This window comes from Gracilinanus agilis, chromosome 4 (genome assembly GCF_016433145.1).
Source record: "Gracilinanus agilis isolate LMUSP501 chromosome 4, AgileGrace, whole genome shotgun sequence".
NCBI classification, from domain to species: domain Eukaryota; kingdom Metazoa; phylum Chordata; class Mammalia; order Didelphimorphia; family Didelphidae; genus Gracilinanus; species Gracilinanus agilis.
In genome coordinates, this window is record NC_058133.1 from 261,759,794 (window position 1) to 261,775,007 (window position 15,214).

Here is a 15,214-nt window from a genome sequence, read left to right on the forward strand (position 1 = left end):
CATGTAACCATGTTAAAAATGAATATTAATAAATGTTTAAAAAAAAAGAGATGGAAGTCCCAAAGTCTTAACCCAAAATTAAGCCCTTCCCTCTTCTACCCCAAACCATAAGTGGTAGAGGATATATAACTAAAAGAGAAAACCCCTGGGAGAGATGTTTTTTGCATTTTGATTTATCTCTTTAAGCAAGCAAAAAAAGTGCTAGTCATGGAGCTCTGCTGAATAGAAGGCAAAACAATCAGTGGCAGCATTGGGAACATATACAAATTCTATTTTTATTTCCATTTTATTATGCAGGACGTTCATGGCCTACCAAGTATATATTCAGAAAAAGGACAAAAGTAGTTAGTGTGTAACAATTTCATAGAAAAACAGCTGTCAAGACTCTGAATACACGATTAGGAAGTATATGTTTTACGTAACTTTTAATTCAATGCTAAGAGTAGACCAGTTCACAAGAAAGCTCAAAGAATCTAGAAATTTATCCTAGCTAGCAAACAATTTCTTTGGACAAGGCTAATGCCTGTTTTGGGGTACAAGCTTATTTGTAAGCTATTACACCAAGGAAAACGAAAGATTATAAGTGGTACCACTTTTTAAAATATAGTAATAAGCAGATGGGGGGAAAAATGAACCTGTGGAAACTTTGGTATAAAATGTGGCTAAGCTGGATTATCCCTAAAGCAGATGAAGATAGGAAATTAAACCAATCTGCTAACATTTTTTTAGTGATGTATTCTTGATAACATTGGTTTGAGAGTCCAAATGTAGCATAGTTCCATGCAATTACCTGATTTATGTGAACTGATAATAGAATTTAAAACTGAAAATAAGCAGCCAGACCAGTAATTCCCAAAGTGGGTGCTACTACCCCCTGGTGGGTGCTGCAGCAATCCAGGGAAGCGGTGATGGCAACAGGTGCATTTATCTTTCCTATTAATTGCTATTAAAATTTAAGAAAAATTAATTTCCAGGGAGCTAAGAATTATTTTTTCTGGAAAGGGGGCGGTAGGCCAAAAAAGTTTGGGAACCACTGAGCTAGACCTTATCAAGTATATAAGGAAGAAATGTGTCCCGGAAGCAATAATTTTAGAAGCTAAGTGCTTCAATTAATTCTCAATATAGATGAAAGAGAAAAATCACAAAATTGTTCTTGTATGATACTACACAACACATACACAATGGACCCAGGACAGAGAAAGCCAAAATGGGAATGATTATTTTTTTAAAAGACCTTTTTTAAATTGAGACCAAAAAAAAGTATGACCCATATATTTGCTTTCTTAGTATTACATATTTCCTTCTTAGCTATATAAAATCTTTATGAAAAGGGCCTATGCCCACTAATGCAAGCTTTACAAAAGAGAGAAGGGAGAAGTCAGGCTTTTACATGATTTTCCGCTGTAGGCTACATTTTTATATTCATATGACTGAAAGGTAGACAATATAATATCTCATTGCATTTTTTAAAGAAAGCATTTGAATTGGTAAAATAAAATGCAATATTGAAGGCTTTCCTTAGATAAGCTGTTTCTCAGATACACGAGAAAATTGACAAAATTCCACAAAAGACTGAGATTATTTTGTCAAACAACTGTTGAATACCATTATCAAAATGATATGTTAAACAGAAAGGAAGATAATATGTTTGTTACAGGGATTTACCAATGTCACAGAAGATGCTCTGCATAATAAAGCCTAAACAAAAGAGCTAGCTAAACTAGCCATAATAAAAGACTCAAGAAAAGGGAAACTCTCAAAAGGAAGATTCTCCAAATCTATTTTGTATTTGTAAATGACAATTTTCAAATTATATTGATTCTCCCAAATACAATGAGTCTCTTCAATGAAATCCACAGTAATATATTGGGGTTAGAGGGGAAAGGGAATGAAACAAATATTTATATAGCGCCTACCATGTGCCAGGCACCGTAAAGTGATTTAACAAATACTATTTCATTTGATTTCTTACAACAAAAATAACCTTTTGAAGTAGGTGCTATTACTAGCCCCGTTTTTTAATTGAGATAACCAAGGCAAAAAGAGGCAAAGAGATCTGCCTGGGGTCACACAGGTGATAAACTGTCTGAGGTCAGATTTGAAATCAGGTATTCCTGACTCAAGCCCAATGCTGTGATTCCCTTCTTGCCTCTACTGAATTTAGTCTAACCACAAATACTTGGGGTTGGGGGGTGAGGGGGGACCAGACATCAAAGCATATTAAAGAAAAGCCCAGATTTTGGCACATCTGCTAATTTAATACATCACTGTGTATATCTTAAACTGGTACTACATATTAATAAAAAGCGCAGCTCAAAACTGAATAAGAATGTGCTAGAGTTCATTTAGGAAACTACAAAATATTTTCAAGGATTCCAAACTGATTTCAGTTGCAAGAGCCCTTTTCTCTAACACAATTCTCCAAATATGCAATACCTATGAATCAATGACCAATTTAATCTCCTAAGAACTAAAATTAGAAAATACAGTAATGGGAAGATACAAGTGAATTCAAGCAGGTATGTGACTCATAAAAATTTGGGTACTAGAAGTAGAATAAGAGGCATTATTAATCATAACCAAAAAACAGAGGGGTAAGACATCCAGAGTAGTACATTATTACCCCAATTCCAAGATATTAAAATAACATATCAAAGGGCTCTCGTGTGTTGCAGTTTTAAATTTTATATGAAATCACAGCTTTTTCAAACTGAGTAAATTACATTTAAATTACTTTTTCTACAACTAGACCAATTCAGGTTACTCTACAAAGTTATTTTAGCAATGGATAAATTTACAGAAGAATAAAATTACACGTGCACTAATTAAGAGATAAAACATCTTTTTGGTACTTTCTGTCCAAATGACAAGAAAAATTTTAATCACAAGTAACCCTTATTTAGAAACAAAAAATTTCAAATACAAGGAGTACAACCCTCAATGTTTATTTTTAAAATCTGGTTGACAAACACAGATTCAGGCCAAAGTTGGGCCAAAACCGAGGAGTTCAGATTCTATTCCCATGACAATTTAACATTTTTATCACTGTTGACACTACTTTCCCAATTAATCTAAAAAATATCTAACGGCTTATCATTACTTTGCCTGGGCTTTAAAAAACTTAGTCTTTTCCTATATTAAGCATTTAGAACCCCCAAATAGCTCAAAGAATTAAAAAACAAACAAAAATTTATAAAGTATCTAGTATGTGTCAGGTACTGTCCTAGGTGTTAAAACTGCAAGTAACTCATGAGCTACAAGATATTAAGTATAATTAATTGGTTAAGATAAATAAGATCCCAACTTAATTGGGAGGAGTCTAATTTTTGTTAAAAGTAAATGGCTTGGGGGACATCTAGGTGGCTCCATGGATTGAGAGCCAGGCCTAGAGATGGGAGGTCCTAGGTTCAAATCTGGCCTTAGATACTTCCCAGCTGTGTGACCCTGGGCAAGTCACTTAACCCCTATTGCCTAGCCCTTACAGCTCTTTTGCCTTGGAACCAATACATAGAATTGATTCTAAGATGGAAGGTAAGGGTTTAAAAAAAAAAAAAAAAGGAAATGGCTTCCAAAAAACTGTACTCATAAGAGATTAAAGTTAGGGTGTCAAAGGGAGGCAGCTGGGCAATCAGTGGATTGAGAGCCAGGCCTAGAGACAGGAGGTCCTAGGTTCAAATATGGCCTCAGACCCTTCCCAGCTGTGTGATGCTGGGCAAGTCACTTGACCCCCATTGCCTACCCTTACCACTCTTCTGCCTTGGAGCCAATACACAGTTATTGACTCCAAGATGGAAGGTAAGGGTTTTAAAAAAAAAAAAAAAGTTAGGGTCAAAAACAAGAGAACTAGGGGCAGCTGGGTAGCTCAGTGGAGTGAGAGTCAGGCCTAGAGACAGGAGGTCCTAGGTTCAAACCCGGCCTCAGCCACTTCCCAGCTGTGTGACCCTGGGCAAGTCACTTGACCCCCATTGCCCACCCTTGCCAATCTTCCACCTATGAGACAATACACCGAAGTACAAGGGTTTAAAAAAAAAAAAAACAAGAGAACTAGTTTTTGATTTGTTAACATAGCAAATCATTAGTGCTATAAGGTTACTCAAATCAGAATGATTAGCAGAACCCAAATTACAGAACCGTTATGACACTGAAGACAGGGTCTAGACTGTGATTTCATTGGCACAGGAATATCCCTCTCCCCACCAAATAAAGAAAAATCCTTTACAAATGCTATGCTAACACTTTCACTGAAACATCTAACATTAAGAATGTAGCATAAGTGTTGAGAAATTGAGTGACTTTCTCAAGGTCATGTACATGTATGTCAGAGGCAGGACCTGAACACGGGTCATCCTGATTCTGAAACCAGATCTTTATGCCCTATGACCCTACAATGCCTTTCTGGTATTACTAGATTCAAAACAAGTACAGAAATCATCATAGACATGAAAGAAATGAAAGGGAGCATGTTTAGTGAGTAAAAGGGCTGGTCTCTGAATCAGCAACATCTGGGTTCCTCTTTCCTTTGATACCTATTGGTGATGTGGTCCTGGGCAAGACACAGCGCCCACGGCCCCAAGAAACTCCTAAAGAGTTGCAAAACAGTTGCAAGGCAACACTGGCAAGAGTTTCTTCAAAGGGAAGTTACATTCATATCCTGCCCCTCAAAAGAGTGGGTGTTACAAAAAAAATTAGAAATGGGTAAAGAAGAAAAAGCAGGCTTTGGACAAGAATCTTAAGAAAATGACAGAAATCTGACTTTCCCTTCCCCTAACAAAGTATTATTTGCATGTAGGCTGCTGAATTATTTTATAAGAACAAACACCATCTACAAAGCAGAGTCAATTCAAGTTTCTTACTGACCAACTACACTGATCTTTCAAGTGTGACTATTTTATAAAATATATGCAATGGTTAAATCAGGTGAATTCACTGTATTGTTTTTTTGGTTTTTGCTTTTCTTATCATATCTCTTAATGGAAAATACAAAGAAAAAGAAAAGGTCATCTCATTTTCATTATCTCTTTCTTTGTCATGAGAGTCCAGTTTTGCTTCATATCATGTCAGATCACATCCTAGAATTGCATTATTGTTGTCTTCTCCACAGATGCCAATTAAATCTTCCCCTTCTAAGGATCTTCCCCTTACTCAGGCTGCTTACTAGGACTTCAGTCATTCAAAGTACATTCATTAGCTAATAGAGCAGTCACATTTGGAAGAAGTAAAAATCCCAATTCAAATTAAAAAAAAAATTATTAAAGAGAGATTTCTAGTAAGTAAATGGTGCTGCTTACTTGGATTCAGTTACAAATGGAATACAATAAACACTCCTTAAAATTCATTACAATGAAATTTTGTTTTCCAACTAGTTCTTTCCTTCTTTACTGATTATGAGCAAACTCCTAAAATCTTTACCACTCTTCCATATATGATGGCCCTTTGCCTTAATATCATAGATAAGTTCTCAGGCACCAGTGAACAGGTTTAAAGAATTATCTTTGTGGTCTAAAATGAAAGGAAGTTTAAAAGGAGTAGCTGTTAACTGACACTCCACATTCCCAACTGCCCAGTTTTGCTCAAAAAGACACCTCTCTTCTACTATACACTAGTAATAATACCCCAAAGGTGAAGACTAATTAGAGCAAAAATAAAATGGGAAGCAGGAGTAGGTGAAGTCACTAGCATATACAAGGCTTCTCTTTCTTTCCCATTTCCTACATGGGGGTTCAAATATGTTTATATGCTGCCAAGTCATAAGTAGTTCGGTGGAAGAGAGCAGGAGACCTCAATGTCTTTTCCTAACTGGGGAGAACTGATATTCTGTGGTACTGATCTCTGCTCATCATAGCAGTACGAGAAAATCCTGCACCAAGAAAAACAAAGTTACACAATCATATAGCTCAAGTTAAAGCATTTACCTCTTACTTTTATTAAATTTTAGTTTAAGGAGAAACCAAAAGTTGTGGGCGAGGGTAGCTCCCTGGCCACACATTTACCGGAGTTTTGTATCCGCCACGTTTTTGTAAATTGGGTGTCAGGAGGTATCGATTCCCCTTCTCCTATGGTAACATCCTCAACAAAGGACATAGAGGGCACGCTGATGTTTGGACTCTCAAAATCATAGTAGGCTCCAATAGCTGCTTGCAGGTTCCTGCAAATCAAGAGAGAATGCAACACACTTCAGTCCCAGTGGGGTAAAGCCTCTCTCTTAAGAGAAATAAATCTACCCTTTTATGCTGCAGTAGTGCAGTAACTCATTTCCAAACCCATGAAAAAAGCTTCTTCCTCAGGGTTTATATCAAATGTTCATATTCTCCAGCTCTCATAGCTGTCATCAAATAACAAAAAAAAAATTTTTTCCATTAACAAAAGATTACCAAATTCCAAGAAAAATAAGTAGAAGACACTTTGAGAGACAAAGAGAGGGAGAACTAGATGCTGTCTGTACTTATTATTTTGGGATATGAAAAGAATAACTTTAAAATTTTAACAACTCCTTGAAAGCCTCTTCAGTTACTATAAAGCACACAATACAGAATCCACAATTACATTAATGCCAAAGGTTAAATTACATAGACTACCAAAATAAAAAAAAATGCTGCTTTAAGCCACATTCATTACTATTTTTTTTTAAACCCATAGGTTTAATCTTGGAATCAATACTGTGTATTGGTTCCAAGGCAGAAGAGTGGGAAGGGCTAGGCAATGGGGGTTAAGTGACTTGCCCAGGGTAAAGCTGGAAAGTGTCTGAGGCCAGATTTGAACCTAGGACCTCCCATCCCTAGTGGCTCCCAATCCATTGAGCTACCCAGCTGCCCCATCATTACAATTTTTAAAAACATGTTGGTAATTAATTGCTTCAAGCCCCTTCAACAAACAACAATATCAACTATATCTCCTCTCTCAGCATGGCCCATCCATTAGCCAGTAACAGGCTCTTTTAAATTGCATGTAAACCCAGTGAACAGCTAATGGCAGTAAGTGTCACTACCCAATTACTTAAGAGGCACACCATTAACATTAAATTATTTCACACCAGGATGTTCACTCGCTGCTGCAAATGTTTACAATTGCAGACTTGTGTTTTATCTTCATTAGATGGCCAGCTTGGTCAAACTTTATGGAAAAAAAATGTCTCTAGCATAGCCCATTTTGACGAGTCATCTGACTAATCATCACTCAACACATATATGTAACACAATTTACATAAAACAGAACAGAGCTGTTTCAAAAGAAATCCAGACAACAGTACAAATTAGCCACTTGTCTTCATAGAAATTTCCTCTTTGGTTGACAAGGACATGTGCTTAATTAATCAAAAGCAGCACTAATCCACCCTCTAACTCATAAACTGGCATATGAGCACACCACCTGGAGATAGTTATCAGGTCTTAAAGTATAGATTTTTGGGCCAGTGAAAAAAGAGTAGGATAGAAAAACAGTGAGAGGAGCTAATGACTATCTTATTCTTTCATAGTGTCTATACCAAACTTTTCTCAAGCCACTTATTAAACCTTACCTTTTACCTCTCCACACATCTTCTAAAAATTTCACCTCAAGTTCACTGAAAAAATTGGGAACTCTGTTACCAAATCCCTCTCTCTCCCTTACCAATTCCAAACTTCAAAACACCTTAAATCACTCCTCCCAACCTTTCAAAATGCTACAATCTCAGAGAATAAGTTAAAAAAAAAAACCAAAAAAAAAAACGCCTTTTTATTCATACCTTTGATCCCATTCCCATTTTTCTCGGAGTTTGTCCCTTCACTCTCCTGTCTCTAATTTTCAATACCTTACCCACAATATACTCTTACCTGTGCCTACAAATACACCCAGATTTCTCTCATCTTTAAAAAGCCTTCATTCAAGCTATCCTAGCTCTCACCTCCTTTTCTTTCCTTTCTTTTTTTTTTTTTACTAGTGATAGGAAACTTCAACTATATTTAAACCCATATCTTTTTTTTTAATGGAACAATATTTTATTTATTTGTTTGTTTTATTTGGAATATTTTTCCATGGTTACATGATTCATGTTCTTTCCATCCCCCCCCCCCCAGAGCCAATGAGCAATTCCACTAGGTTTTACATGTATCATTGTTCAAAACCTATTTCCATATTATTAATATTTGCAATAGAGTAATCAATTAAAGTCAACATCACCAATCATATGCCCATCAAAACATGTGATCAATCATATGTTTTTCTTCTGCTTTTCTATTCCCATAGTTCTTTCTCTGGATATGGATAGCATTCTTTCTCATAAGTCCCTCAGAATTGTCCTGGATTGGGGAAGATGGAGGCTTAGACAGAACAAATCTTAAAACTTCCTCACCCTTCCACACCAAGATAGAAAACAACAAGAAGAAAGAGGAGCAAATCTAACAACAGGACAGAGCAAGGGGACCCTACTGCTGGATAGCTCAAGAGGTACACCAAGAAAAAAGACTTGAATTCTTGAACTGTCAGGTCTGAGGGATAGAAGGAGAATCCCAGGACCCCTCCCCCACACGCTGTATGGAGTCTCTATCAGCCCCTGAAGTCTCCAGGCAGGCGGTCTCACTGGCATGGAGAGAGGGCCTTGCTGGTGCTGGACTTGAGAAGTTGAACACAGGCACCAGGGAGGTGACTGGAGGAGAAAGCCAGAGAAACACAGCAAAAAAACACTTGCAAGGAAGATAGCAGCTTAGATGGAGCCAAACCTCAGACCACCTGGCTTTATCAAACTAAGATAGAGAACAAAGGGCTTCAAAAGGAAAGAAAACCAGGAAGCAAGACAGAGCAGGGGGATCCTACTGCTGGCCAGTTCAGAGAAAACACTCCATCTTATTCCTCCACTTCTTTTTTTTTTTCCTTTTATTTCCCCTCTCAAGGTTTTAGCCTCAGGGCACATTAAGCAACACAGACTACTCCAGTCAATACAGGCTTAATCCTATCAATTAGACAGATAAGAAGTCTTTAGAAGGCAGGGAAACTCCAAAATCCCAGACACACTGCAGAGAAAGTAACTACAAACCTCCATTGCCAGCTGAGGGAAGATCTTTCATCAAAGCTCATTAAATCCATCTGTTTAAACTAGCACAACTAGTCTGCAACCTTTTTGGCCCTGAGAGCCATAAACGCCTTGGGAAGGAGGAGGATGGAGGAGGAAGGCACTGGAATATGGGGCGGGGGCTGAAATGCCCCCTGGGGCACATCCTGGGGCTCTGTCTGGACTGGCAGGTCGGGAGGTGGAGCCAGATATGGCTCAAGAGCCATACATTGCCGACCCCTGAACTAGCAGAACAGAAAAGTTAAAAATATGAGTAAACAACGAAAAAAGAGAAAAGAAATTACAATTGACAGCTTCTTTCAAGGATGTGAAAAGTGAGCAAACGAAATAGAAAAAGAGTTAAGAAGTTCCAGCGAATTGGACACAGGCTTTGGAAGATCTCAAAATTTAATTAACTCAAAAACTTCAGGAACTCAAAAAACAATCAAGAAAGGCTGAAGACAATTTGAAAAAGGAAATACATAAACTAAAACAATAAAATAAAGTCTTAAAAGCCAGAATTGGCCAGCTTGAAAATGAAGCAAAGAAGGCGAAAGATGATCTACAAAGAAAATCAGACCAGAAGAAGGATGACCAAGAAGCCAGGGATGAAATTCAGTCTTTAAAAAATAGAACTCAACAACTAGAAGCAAATGACTTCATAAGGCAGCAAGAATATATAAAACAAAATTTAAAAAATGAAAAATTTGAGAAGAATATGAAACACCTCATAGATTTAACCAAAGATCAGGAGAACAGAGCTAGAAGAGACAATTTAAGAATTATGGTTTACCGGAACTTCATGACAAAAGAAAAAGTTTAAACATCATCCTACAAGAAATTATCAGAGAAAACTGCCCTGACATTCTTGAACAAGAGGGAAAAGTAGAAATTGAAGAAATCCACAGATAACCTCCTAACATTTAATCCACAACTTCCAGGAATATTATAGCCAAATTCAAAAACTACCAGACCAAGGAAAAAATATTACAAGCTGCTAAAAAGAAGTCATTCAGACACCAGGGAACCATAGGATCTGGCTGCATCTACACTGAAGGACAGGAAGGCATGGAACATAATATTTCAGAAAGCAAGAGAACTGGGCCTACAACCAAGAATCAACTATCTAGCAAAACTGACTATATTTTTTCAGGGGAAAGTATGTTCATTCAATAAAATTGAGGATTTCCAAGCATTCATAAAGAAAAAATCAGACTTAAACAGAGAGTTTGCTGCCGAAACAAAGAACTCAAGAGAATCACCATAAGGTAATTAAGAGAGAGGGGTGGGAGAGGGAAAATTAAAAAGAAAAAAAATCTTTTCTTTAAGGGAAGATTGTTCCCTTATAACAGTGGTTCCCAAACTTTTTTGATCTACCGCCCCCTTTCCAGAAAAAATATTACTTAGTGCCCCCTGTCACATACTATCACCACCCCCTTACAGTTATTCACCACCCCCAAAAGAACCTGTGGCCATCATCACCCCGCTGGCCCACTTTGGGAATCACTGCCTTATAAGTTCCAATAAGTTCAATCAATTTGTATCCCTAGAAGAAAAGAAGATATTGGCAAATATTAAAAACTGCTATAATCAACAGGGTAACTAGAAAAAGTTTACATAGAGGGAACAGTGACAAATTGTATAGGATGGAAATGTCAAGACATATATATACATATATGTGTATAAATATACACAAAACTAGAGGGGGAAAAAAGAAGGTAATATTAAGAAAATTGGGAAAACAAACAAATGAAGTAAATTTATATTCCATAAAGAAGCATGTGGGGCAAACAGGGAAGAATAACAATGCAGTGGAAGGGTAAAGAGATTAGAGAGAGGAAATATTTAATACTTAAGTGCACTGAAATCAACTTAAAGAGGGAAGAACAATCAGATCCATTGGGGAGAGAATTGATTCGTGCCCTATAGAGAAGTAGAAGGATGTCAGAAGGACTGGTGGAGAGGGAAGCAAACAGGGGGGTGTAGCTTAAAAAGATCCTAAAGAAGAATAAGAAGGGAATAAGAAGGGAGAGGGGAGAAAGGGAAGTACAATAAGAGAGGTGATTAGGGGAACTGATTAAAAACAAAACACTGGTATAGAAGGAAATAATGAAAGAAGAAAGGGCAGGAAAGGAGAGAGAATCAAAATGTCTGGTAATACACAGTTGATAATTATAACTCTGAATGTGAATGGGATGAATTCGCCCATAAAACGGAAGCAAATAGCAGAGTGGATTAGAAACCAAAATCCTACCATATGTTGTCTACAAGAAATACACATGAGACAGACAGACATACATACATAGAATAAAAATGAAAGGATGGAGCAAAATCTATTGGGCTTCAACTGAGAAAAAGAAGGCAGGAGTTGCAATCATGATTTCTGACAGAGCCAAAGTAAAAATAGATATGGTTAAAAGAGATAGGGAAGGTAATTACATCCTAATAAAAGGCAGTATAAACAATGAATGTCAGTACTCAACATGTATGCACCAAACAGTATAGCATCCAAATTTCTAAAGGAGAAGCTAGTGGAGCTCAAGGACGAAATAGATAGCAAAACTATACTAGTGGGCTACCTCAACCTTCCCCTATCAGATCTAGATAAATCAAACCAAAAAATAAATAAGAAAGAGATAAGAGAGGTGAATGAAATCCTAGAAAAATTAGAGTTAATAGATATATGGAGAAAAATAAATAGGGACAAATGTTATATTCAAAAATGATAAAGGCTGATATCATGAGGATAACTAATATTTTATTTAGGCCCATGTTGGTAGAATAAAATCGACCGCTTGATGTTAAAATTTCAAATTGCTGCCTCAGTCATTTCATTCCGTACCTTACCTAACCTTTTCTACGTCCCCCAGAGAGCACGCTCAGGTAGCAAAGAGAGCGTCTCCAATGATCCCAGGAATCTTATATCATTCTCTTACATCATCACACTTCCTGTCTGCCTCCATTTTTTACAAGAGGAATCATGGGAAATGTAGTTTCCAAAGTCCCCAAAACCTCCACAGGTAGTTTGTCATGTATCTACATATCTTAAGGCTCAAATGAGCCCCAAATACCCCTAAATGGAAGCCCAGAGCTTATTTAAATAACACACAAAAAGGAATACACTTTCTCAGCAGCACATGGAACATTTACAAAGATAGACCATGTAAAAGGGCATAGAAACATGGCAAACAAATGCAAAAAAGCAGCAATAATAAATGTAACCTTATCAGATCATAATGCAATAAAAATAGTTATTAAAACCAAAAACTAATTGGAAATTAAATATTATGATTCTCCAAAATAAGTTAGTGAAAGAAAAACATCACAGAAACAATTAATAATTTTATTGAAGACAATGACAATGATGAGTCTTCTTACCAAAACCTATGGGATGCAGCCAAAGTAGTTCTAAGGGGAAAATTTAGATCACTGAGTGCATATATTAACAAATTAGGGAGGGCAGAGATTAATGAATTGGGCATGCAACTTAAAAAACTAGAAAATGAATAAATTAAAAATCACTAAGTGAAAACTAAATTAGAACTACTAAAAATCAAAGGAGAAATTAATAAAATTGAAAGGAAAAGAACTATTGAATTAGTAAATAAGACTAGAAGCTGGTATTTTGAAAAAAAAAAGATAAAATAGACAAAGAACTGGTAAATCTAATTAAAAAAAAAGGAAAGAATAAAACCAAATTAACAGTATCAAAGATGAAAAGGGAGACCTCACCTCCAATGAAGAGGAAATCAAGGCAATCACTAAAAACTATTTTGCACAATTATATGACAATAAATATAGCAATCTAGGTGATATGGACGAATATTTACAAAAATATAAATTGCCTAGATTAACAGCAGAAGAAATAGAATACTTAAATAATCCAATATAAGAAACAGAAATTAACAAGCCATCAAAGAACTCCCTAAGAAAAAATCGCCAGGGCCTGATGGATTCACAAGTGAATTCTATCAGACATTCAAAGAGCAACTAATCCCAATATTATACAAATTATTTGATCTAATAAGCAAAGAAGGAGTCCTACCAAATTCCTTTTATGACACAAATATGATACTGATTCCAAAGCCAGGCAGACCAAAAACAGAGAAAGAAAACTACAGACCAATCTCCCTAATGATGTGCTTGTGCATAGTTGGCACTTAATAAATGCTTATTGACTTGCTTGTCTATTAGACTTTCCTGGTCCCCCCAATGTCAGATGCCTCTTCCCCAAAATTAGCTTTGAGACAGAAAGACAAGGTTGCCTGGCTGGTTGGCTGTCTTTCTCTCTGATTTTATATTTTAAAAATGTCCTAGCATAATGCCTTATACATGGTAGGCACTTAAAAAAAAATACTTGATCAGTACACTCATTTCCACTATCTCCCAACCCCTGTTTCTCCAAGTATCAATCTAAGTTTCCTTCTCCTCATGGATATTTCTCTTCTCCCTAGGTTTTCACGACCAAGCTCTGTCGTGGTTCTATTACTAATAGTACCTGATAACTTCTCAGTCTCTTTTGCAAGGGCATCATCCTGCATTCCTCCATTTCCATGAGCAGATATATCCTTTTATCTATGCTTTCTTGGTGATTTAATCATTTCTTATGAATTCAATGATCATTTCTACATAAATGATTAAATCTAAACATTCATCTCTCCTTTCTCTAAACTCGACATAGATCTCTACTTGCCTGTTAAATAGCTCCACCTGTAGTTATCTTATAGGCTTCTAATGTTAAACATGTCTAAACCCAAACAGTCCCCTAACTACTTTGTTTCTGTTGAAGACACCACCTACCTTTCAGTCACTCAGGTCAACAACTTTCATCATCCTTATTTCTTCACTCTTCTTATCTCCTTCCCAAAGTCAATCAGTTAATAAATCTCAAACAATTCTATCTCATTGACATTTCTCCTATCTCCTTCTCTCCTCTTATACCACAATTTGCCTTGGTTATGATTCCCATCACCTCACATGGACTATTATAAAAACATCCCCCCTGCCTCAAGTCTATCCCCACTCCAATCACCCTAAAGTGCACATCCCACTAATGAAAAAACTCCAGTGGCTCTTTATTGAATACAATACACATACTTGTATTTGGCACTAAAATCCTTCCTAATTTGCCTCCAAATTCTTTCTAGACTAACAACATATTACTCCCCACTCACATGGGCCTATTTGTTGTTCCTCATTATAGGGCATTTCACCATCCAGGTCTTAAGAAGCTGTTTAATGTTTCATAGAATTCTCTCCCCCTTACCTTGGTCTTTTCAAATTCCTATATGCCTTCAAGACTTCTTTCAAGAGACCATTCCTGATTCACCTAGTTATTAGTGAAAGCTACAAACCTCCAACACATTATATTCATTTTGTAAATATTCTTCATTTAATTATTTGTGTACTAGCAGGATCTATACTCTTTGAGGTCAGTCTGTTTCAATTTTTTTATTTATATCTCAATGTTTGATGCATAGTAAATATTTAAGTTTCGTTGATTTTTCAATTTGCAGAAACTTCTTTCAAAAACTTTTTTTTTTTAAGGAAGCAATGTTTCCTGCTGTCAGTACAATTATTTCTCTTGCTGCAACTCCTCAGCAAGGAGCAAGAATTGTTTTCTTTCTGTTCCCCTGGCTGTAAAAATATACTTTAAAGTAAAGAAGCTATTTATGCTCCCAGGACTGCTGCCAATTCCCTTCTCTGTCCTGTGTCACATTTCACCACTTGGCCTAGCCATAAGGATGAGACTCAAATACTCTCCAGATGCATGTTCAAAAGCCTATTCTTGCCACTCTACCTAAACAGGTTTGTCCCCCATAATTTGTTGACAAATAGCTAAAACAAAAATAATGCTTATTTGTGTTGCTTACGGGGCAGGTTGCTGAGGCAGGTAAGGATTAAATAACATTTTTAAAGATCAAAATGAAAATGAAAGTAGCAAAGCAGAAGCCTGACAGGAAGAAGTAGCAAGAATGACACAGCAAATTCACTTAAATTTACAGTTGAGGGAGGAATTTTAGCCCCAATTTAAAATCCAATAGTAACAAATTTCATCTGGAAGAACAAAAGATCAAGAATATCAAGGGAAATAATGAAAAAAAATGCGAAGGAAGGGGGCCTAGCAGTACCAGATATTACACTATACTATAAAGCAGCAGTCATCAAAACAATATGGTACTGGCTAAGAGA

General features: G+C 36.5%; 1 protein-coding gene across 1 annotated transcript in view; it reads right to left on the reverse strand.

Moving 5' to 3' along the window:
- The window catches only part of ILRUN (inflammation and lipid regulator with UBA-like and NBR1-like domains), a 72,657-nt gene that overhangs the window by 41,585 nt on the left and 15,858 nt on the right, over window positions 1-15,214 (reverse strand). Inside the window, exon 2 of the mRNA XM_044675281.1 lies at window positions 5,991-6,145. Within this exon, the coding sequence (XP_044531216.1) occupies window positions 5,991-6,145 (155 nt within the window). The remainder of the gene's footprint in view (window positions 1-5,990; window positions 6,146-15,214) is intronic.